The sequence below is a fragment of the Oncorhynchus tshawytscha genome, linkage group LG21, assembly GCF_018296145.1.
Source record: "Oncorhynchus tshawytscha isolate Ot180627B linkage group LG21, Otsh_v2.0, whole genome shotgun sequence".
Taxonomy (NCBI): Eukaryota; Metazoa; Chordata; class Actinopteri; order Salmoniformes; family Salmonidae; genus Oncorhynchus; species Oncorhynchus tshawytscha.
In genome coordinates, this window is record NC_056449.1 from 34,136,309 (window position 1) to 34,145,352 (window position 9,044).

At 46.1% G+C, this 9,044-nt stretch overlaps 1 protein-coding gene across 3 annotated transcripts in view; it reads right to left on the reverse strand.

Annotated features, from left to right (window-relative positions):
- Positions 1–2,453: 2,453 nt before the first annotated feature.
- The window catches only part of LOC112257007 (neuroligin-3-like), a 319,809-nt gene continuing 313,218 nt past the window's right edge, over positions 2,454–9,044 (reverse strand). For all 3 annotated transcript variants that reach the window (XM_042303397.1, XM_042303399.1, XM_042303398.1), the window contains 2 exons: positions 5,892–6,126; positions 2,454–5,164 (listed from right to left, as the gene is read on the reverse strand). In XM_042303397.1, coding sequence (XP_042159331.1) covers positions 4,523–5,164; positions 5,892–6,126 — 877 coding nt within the window. In that variant the 3' untranslated portion in view covers positions 2,454–4,522. The remainder of the gene's footprint in view (positions 5,165–5,891; positions 6,127–9,044) is intronic.

Consider the following 9,044-nt stretch of genomic DNA (forward strand, 5'->3'; position numbering starts at 1 on the left):
AACAGTCATGTTAGATCTTCATTCACATGACACTTCAACATTATATAACAGCCATGTTAGATCTTCATTCACATGACACTTCAACATTCTAGAACAGCCGTGTTAGATCTTCATTCACATGACACTTCAACATTCTAGAACAGCCATGTTAGATCTTCATTCACATGACACTTCAACATTATATAACAGCCATGTTAGATCTTCATTCACATGACACTTCAACATTCTAGAACAGCCGTGTTAGATCTTCATTCACATGACACTTCAACATTATAGAACAGCCATGTTAGATCTTCATTCACATGACACTTCAACATTCTAGAACAGCCATGTTAGATCTTCATTCACATGACACTTCAACATTATATAACAGTCATGTTAGATCTTCATTCACATGACACTTCAACATTCTAGAACAGCCATGTTAGATCTTCATTCACATGACACTTCAACATTCTAGAACAGCCATGTTAGATCTTCATTCACATGACACTTCAACATTCTAGAACAGCCATGTTAGATCTTCATTCACATGACACTTCAACATTCTAGAACAGCCATGTTAGATCTTCATTCACATGACACTTCAACATTCTAGAACAGTCATGTTAGATCTTCATTCACATGACACTTCAACATTCTAGAACAGCCATGTTAGATCTTCATTCACATGACACTTCAACATTCTAGAACAGTCATGTTAGATCTTCATTCACATGACACTTCAACATTATATAACAGCCATGTTAGATTTTCATTCACATGACACTTCAACATTATATAACAGCCATGTTAGCTCCTTAAGTTATAATGCCCGAGAAACCGGTGTTTGGAGGATATATTGAACGCGGTTTTAACCAATCAGCATTCAGGATCAGACCCACCCGTTGTATAACCATTAATATAACATGGGAAATATTTAAATAATGCTATGTAACTGAACGTCTAAACATTCTAAATACTAAATCCCTTCTAGACATGACCCTAAACACATGTCTCCATGTGCACTACATAGGGAATGGGATGCCATTTGGTATGGATCCAATGTTTCACACTGGGCTGGAGGGGGTTGACTGGTACTGAACAAGACACACACCTCTTTCCCCTCACATGCATTGTCTGGAAACACAGGATACACAATGCTTAGCCACATGTAATGATGCATTTGTTCTAATGTGTCCTCCTTCTCATCAAGAGCATTGTCCCCTTCCAAGCTGTTTCTGACAACCAGCAGGAAGTCACTCAGCAATCAACATCGTCATAATTCTGGCTTTGTTGGAAGAGGTTTTTAGCCTGATTTTCTTATGGGTTGAGAAAGGAGAGAGAGGGAAGAGGGAGAGAGAGAGGGAAGAGGGAGAGAGAGAAGAGAGAGAGAGGGAAGAGGGAGAGAGAGAAGAGAGAAAGAGGGAAGAGGGAGAAGAGAGAGAGAGGGAAGAGGGAGAGAGAGAAGAGAGAAAGAGGGAAGAGGGAGAGAGAGAAGAGAGAGATAGAGGGAAGAGGGAGAGAGAGAAGAGGGAGAGAGAGGGAAGAGGGAGAGAGAGAAGAGAGAGAGAGAGATGGAAGAGGGAGAGAGAGAAGAGAGAGAGGAGGGAGAGGAAGAGAGAGAGAAGAGAGAGAGGGAGAGAAGAGGGAGAGAGAGAAGAGAGAGAGAGGGAAGAGGGAAAGAGAGAAGAGAGAGAGGGAGGGAAGAGGGAGAGAGAGAAGAGAGAGAGGGAGGGAAGAGGGAGAGAGAGAAGAGAGAGAGGGAGGGAAGAGGGAGAGAGAAGAGAGAGAGGGAGGGAAGAGGGAGAGAGAGAAGAGAGAGAGAGAGGGAAGAGGGAGAGAGGGAGAGAGTGAAGAGAGAGAGAGGGAAGAGGGAGAGAGAGAAGAGAGAGAAGAGAGAGAGAGAGAGAGAGAGGGAGAGAGGAGAGAGAGGGAGAGAGAAGAGAGAGAGAGAGGGAAGAGGGAGAGAGGGAGAGAGAGAAGAGAGAGAGAGAGGGAAGAGGGAGAGAGAGAAGAGAGAGAAGAGAGAGAGAGAGAGAGAGAAGAGAGAGAGAGGGAAGAGGGAGAGAGGGAAGAGAGAGAGAGAGAAGAGAGAGAGAGGGAAGAGGGAGAGAGAGAAGAGAGAGAATAGAGAGAGAGAGAGAGGGAGAGAGAAGAGAGAGAGAGAGGGAAGAGGGAGAGAGGGAGAGAGAGAAGAGAGAGAGAGAGTGAAGAGGGAGAGAGAGAAGAGAGAGAAGAGAGAGAGAGAGAGAGAGAGAAGAGAGAGAGAGAGGGAAGAGGGAGAGAGGGAAGAGAGAGAGAGAAAGAATGAAAGAGAGAGAACACTGAGATTAACAATTTCTGTTTGGTGATTTTTCCAAAACTCTAATCTCAGTCTATATGGAAATTGAGAAATGACGAAGAGGAGAAACAGAATTTCCAACAAAAAAATAAAGAATTTCAGCACAAGAAAAAAAGTTTAGTGAAACGTCTCCATTTTTCTGGTTTTAATTTGGCACATGGCACAATCAGCATGTATGCGTCTGGTATACATAAATAAATATGAAATATATTTATACATAAATATACATATAGAGCTCATACAAAGCCACCTGGAGCGGTCGGTTGTTCAGCTTCATGATGACCTTCATACATGTTGGGGGTGCTTTCAGTTTGATATTAACAGTAGTACTAGTTACCAAGTGTAGTTACCTCTCTGAACTGCTAAACAGTAGTACTAGTTACCTAGTGTAGTTACCTCTCTGAACTGCTAAACAGTAGTACTAGTTACCTAGTGTAGTTGCCTCTCTGAACTGCTAAACAGTATTACTAGTTACCTAGTGTAGTTACCTCTCTGTACTGCTAAACAGTATTACTAGTTACCTAGTGTAGTTACCTCTCTGTACTGCTAAACAGTAGTACTAGTTACCTAGTGTAGTTACCTCTCTGAACTGCTAAACAGTAGTTCAGTAGTAGAGTTGTTACATGGGAGGGATAATTCTCTGTAAAAGCCCTATACATATGTGTATGTATGCCCATATTTATATATATACATAAAGAAACACAAGAACACTGATGTAGTCTATTCAGTGCAAACAGGTCACTGTCTGCTTTTCAAGAGATTCTCTCCCTTTCTTATAAAGTCAATGGAATCATGTCAGTTAGTTCAGTTGAATCTTTAGCTATTTTTTTTCTTCTATCTTACACGTAAAATAATAGATTTATTTTTTGTCAACTTTAAGCAAAATTAGACATATATATTTTTAAATAAAAATAACAAGTGCTATTTGGCAGTAAAGACCCAGAGACGCAGCTGCAGCGTAAACAACACTGGTGACAGAGAACCGACTGAACAAGATGAGAAAGAACTCCTACCCTCCACCCACTCCTATCCTGCCACCACATACAACGCCCTACAAACACAAGAAACAGTTGTGTAAGCCCACACACACACACACACACACACACACACGTGTGTGCACGGATACGCTGGTGTGCAAACATACACGCTTGCACACACATGTGCAAACATATGCACACACGCACACACAACCATGTTTATATGCACACCGACACACAGGTGCGCTGAGCAGTGTGTGTGTAAAAGTACACACTTCGTGGAGAGAGATAAGATCAGATCGCTTAACAGATAAATTGGTTGCAAAATATGGACTTTTTTTCTCCTTTTCTTAACAAAACAATCACAGTAACATAGTTGTTATTTCTGTGGTGTCATCTGGGATGGCAGAGTCTATTCCAGACGAATCCTCTCTATGGGAGATTTTAAAAAAGATACCACCATCTGTGTGGCTGTGGTTGTTGTGTGGGTACGCAACAGAGAAGCTAGCTGCACCAAGATGCTTTTTCATTCTCTGCATCTTCAACACTGCAGTAGAGTTGATACTCTTGGTACCAGTTCAGTTCATGATTCAGTCACTTGTGTCTTTTGAGTGAAAATATCACACACTCCACATGGAATAGTCTCTGGGAACAATAGAAATGAAGAATGATTAAAACAAATCTAAACAAGACAAGCTTTTGTAAGGCATTGAAACAAAACAAAATAAGCGACTCAAACGATGCTGATTTCCTGGTAGAGGCCTTTGTTTGAAGTCTGTCTTCCTCAGGAGAGACAAAGACGCGAAAGACAAAGACACTTTTCTCTTGGTGTTATGAATTCAAGAAGAATGTGTTGATCATTTCCCCTGTCAGTCTGCTTAAAAAGGCTTTTAAAATGATCATTAGAAAATAAAACACAAAGGACCCCTCCCTCCTCAGCTCCATCCCATCGAGGCAGGGAGGAATAGCAATTTGATTTTGGCAGCTCTGCACAACTTGAGATCCACACAGAAAGCAGTGAGCTCTCCTCTCCTCTCAGACACTCTCCGTCCTCTTCTTGGTAGTAAAAGTCTCGTTAAATCTCTTTACTTTTTAATCCCACTCACTTATTCCTGCCTTCTTCCCCCCCCCCAAACCCTTTCCCTGTGATATTTATAAAAACAGAATCCTCTTCTCCTCCTCCATCACCCTCTCCTCCACCATCCCCCTCTCCTCCGTAAAGCTATACCCGGGTGGTGGAGTGGGAGTGGGGCAGGCCGGTGGAGTTGAACCCGGCTGTGAAAGTGTTGTAAGGGTGCAGGTTGGGCATCCCCACCAGAGAGTTTGGGATCATGGTGATGGTATTGGGGGTCATCAGAGGAATGTCGTCCGGTGACCTCCGCAGGGTCAGAGTGTAGTCGGGAAGCGAGGCCAGATGCAGCCCCCCGTCATTCCCCGGGTTCCCCACCCCCATCGCCTCACACTCGTGGTGCGTCTGGTTGATCTGCAGGGACATGATCTCCTCCTCGTTGGGACGCTGGTGGTGACCGATGTCGTTGGACGTAGCCTGGCCGTGGCGGGTCTGTGGGCTGAGTTGACCCCGGTGACCTGCCGAAGCCTCCCTCCGTTTATCCTTCCGGTAGTAAAGCGCTGCGAAGGCTAGAACGTTGAGGAAGAGCAGCGAGGCTCCCACGGCGATGGTGACGCTGAGCTCTGTAGAGTAGTCCCTGGGGTTCTCTATGACCAACGGCCCGGTCTCCTCATCTCCGTTCCACGCCTCATTATCCTCGTTGTTGTAGGCCGGGGACATGGGGGGCCGCTTGGTGTTGAAGGGCCACGTCTTCTTGGTGGACAGGGCATTCTGGGTCGTCTCGGACGGGGGGACCTTCAAATCAAACATATTATAATGTTTATCTTATCCAGAGAGACTTCTTACAGTCAGTGTATTCAACTAAGTTAGGTAATACAACCATATCACCACATATCAAATCAAACTTAAATTGAAAGTGTATTTACAAATCACACCACACTTTCTAGGAAACCAATCAAATGAAAGAGAAGTGTGAGTTAAAGAGATGTAGCAGTACCTTGGTGGTGGTAGAGGTGTAGTGGAACATGTTGTGGAGGTTATACAGGTGTGAGTTAAAGAGATGTAGCAGTACCTTGGTGGTGGTAGAGGTGTAGTGGAACATGTGGTGGAGGTTATACAGGTGTGAGTTAAAGAGATGTAGCAGTACCTTGGTGGTGGTAGAGGTGTAGTGGATCATGTGGTGGAGGTTATACAGGTGTGAGTTAAAGAGATGTAGCAGTACCTTGGTGGTGGTAGAGGTGTAGTGGATCATGTTGTGGAGGTTATACAGGTGTGAGTTAAAGAGATGTAGCAGTACCTTGGTGGTGGTAGAGGTGTAGTGGATCATGTCGTGGAGGTTATACAGGTGTGAGTTAAAGAGATGTAGCAGTACCTTGGTGGTGGTAGAGGTGTAGTGGAACATGTCGTGGAGGTTATACAGGTGTGAGTTAAAGAGATGTAGCAGTACCTTGGTGGTGGTAGAGCTGTAGTGGAACATGTTGTGGAGGTTATACAGGTGAGAGTTAAAGAGATGTAGCAGTACCTTGGTGGTGGTAGAGGTGTAGTGGAACATGTCGTGGAGGTTATACAGATGGGGAACCAGGTGTTTCCAGAAGGCCACCTTGGTGGCTCGGTAGTGGTCCCTGACGCGGGGCTTCAGGCCGATATGGAGGTACAGCTGATCCTGGGGGTTGTACTTAGACCAGGCTACCTCCTCGAAGCGGTTAGCCTTGGTGTGGATGAACTTAGTGTCCTGAGGAACAGGCTTGTTGGGGTCCCTGAGGAGAGAGAGAGAGAGAATATCTGGTCTCTGTATGTAACCTGTAGAAGATTGTCTGTCACTTGTATTATTGACGTTTTGATACAGCCATTTTTACCCCGAGGATGAAGATGCTGACTAGCAAGAGAATAATCCACAATTTGTACACACTGTGTGTCTAAATACATTACAAATCTGCCTTCTAGCCTTCTCTCCCTCAGGACAACAATGAATGGCATCCCTGTCTGTCTGTTACTCTCCCGCCTCCCCACTGTTCCTCTTAACTCAGGTCTGGTGCACCATCCCATCAACAACCTTAAAAACCAGGATGTCTTCTCACCGCCGGAAGCTTTTCAAGTAAACAGACAGCCTACTGCAGGGTAGACAACAATGTCCCTGAGTATCACAGCCTACTGCAGGGTTAACAACAATGTCCCTGAGTATCACAGCCTACTGCAGGGTAGACAACAATGTCCCTGAGTATCACAGCCTACTGCAGGGTTAACAACAATGTCCCTGAGTATCACAGCCTACTGCAGGGTTAACAACAATGTCCCTGAGTATCACAGCCTACTGCAGGGTTAACAACAATGTCCCTGAGTATCACAGCCTACTGCAGGGTTAAAACAATGTCCCTGAGTATCACAGCCTACTGCAGGGTTAACAACAATGTCCCTGAGTATCACAGCCTACTGCAGGGTTAACAACAATGTCCCTGAGTATCACAGCCTACTGCAGGGTTAACAACAATGTCCCTGAGTATCACAGCCTACTGCAGGGTTAACAACAATGTCCCTGAGTATCACAGCCTACTGCAGGGTTAACAACAATGTCCCTGAGTATCACAGCCTACTGCAGGGTTAACAACAATGTCCCTGAGTATCACAGCCTACTGCAGGGTTAACAACAATGTCCCTGAGTATCACAGCCTACTGCAGGGTTAACAACAATGTCCCTGAGTATCACAGCCTACTGCAGGGTTAACAACAATGTCCCTGAGTATCACAGCCTACTGCAGGGCAGGGTTAACTGCAACAATGTCCCTGAGTATCACAGCCTACTGCAGGGTTAACAACAATGTCCCTGAGTATCACAGCCTACTGCAGGGTTAACAACAATGTCCCTGAGTATCACAGCCTACTGCAGGGTTAACAACAATGTCCCTGAGTATCACAGCCTACTGCAGGGTTAACAACAATGTCCCTGAGTATCACAGCCTACTGCAGGGTTAACAACAATGTCCCTGAGTATCACAGCCTACTGCAGGGTTAACAACAATGTCCCTGAGTATCACAGCCTACTGCAGGGTTAACAACAATGTCCCTGAGTATCACAGCCTACTGCAGGGTAAACAACAATGTCCCTGAGTATCACAGCCTACTGCAGGGTTAACAACAATGTCCCTGAGTATCACAGCCTACTGCAGGGTTAACAACAATGTCCCTGAGTATCACAGCCTACTGCAGGGTTAACAACAATGTCCCTGAGTATCACAGCCTACTGCAGGGTTAACAACAATGTCCCTGAGTATCACAGCCTACTGCAGGGTAGACAACAATGTCCCTGGTGTATCACAGCCTACTGCAGGGTAGACAACAATGTCCCTGAGTATCACAGCCTACTGCAGGGTAGACAACAATGTCCCTGAGTATCACAGCCTACTGCAGGGTAGACAACAATGTCCCTGAGTATCACAGCCTACTGCAGGGTAGACAACAATGTCCCTGAGTATCACAGCCTACTGCAGGGTAGACAACAATGTCCCTGAGTATCACAGCCTACTGCAGGGTAGACAACAATGTTCCTGGAGTATCACAGCCTACTGCAGGGTAGACAACAATGTCCCTGGAGTATCACAGCCTACTGCAGGGTAGACAACAATGTCCCTGAGTATCACAGCCTACTGCAGGGTAGACAACAATGTCCCTGGAGTATCACAGCCTACTGCAGGGTAGACAACAATGTCCTGAGTATCACAGCCTACTGCAGGGTAGACAACAATGTTCCTGGAGTGTCACAGACTACTGCAGGGCTCGGCAACCCTGTTTCTGGAGTGCTTCAGGTACTGCAGGATTTTGTCCCAACTAGGCACCACACCTTACCAACTGAGCTAATTGATCAGTTCAGTGATTGCCTGAATTCAACACACCTGGTCTTCTTCCAGGTTGGTTGAATCAAAAAACGATGTGGCTGCGACCCTTCCAGGGTCACCTACCCCTGGCCTGCTGTATGAGAATGTCAACATGCCCCTGGCCTGATGTATGAGAACGTCAACATGCCCCTGGCCTGCTGTATGAGAACGTCAACATGCCCCTGGCCTGCTGTATGAGAACGTCAACATGCCCCTGGCCTACTGTATGAGAACGTCAACATGCCCCTGGCCTACTGTATGAGAACGTCAACATGCCCCTGGCCTGCTGTATGAGAACGTCAACATGCCCCTGGCCTGCTGTATGAGAACGTCAACATGCCCCTGGCCTGCTGTATGAGAACGTCAACATGCCCCTGGCCTGCTGTATGAGAACGTCAACATGCCCCTGGCCTGCTGTATGAGAACGTCAACATGCCCCTGGCCTACTGTATGAGAACGTCAACATGCCCCTGGCCTGCTGTATGAGAACGTCAACATGCCCCTGGCCTACTGTATGAGAACGTCAACATGCCCCTGGCCTGCTGTATGAGAACGTCAACATGCCCCTGGCCTGCTGTATGAGAACGTCAACATGCCCCTGGCCTGCTGTATGAGAACGTCAACATGCCCCTGGCCTACTGTATGAGAACGTCAACATGCCCCTGGCCTGCTGTATGAGAATGTCAACATGCCCCTGGCCTACTGTATGAGAACGTCAACATGCCCCTGGCCTACTGTATAAGAACGTCAACATGCCCCTGGCCTGCTGTATGAGAACGTCAACATACTTTAGCAGAGCTTCAGCA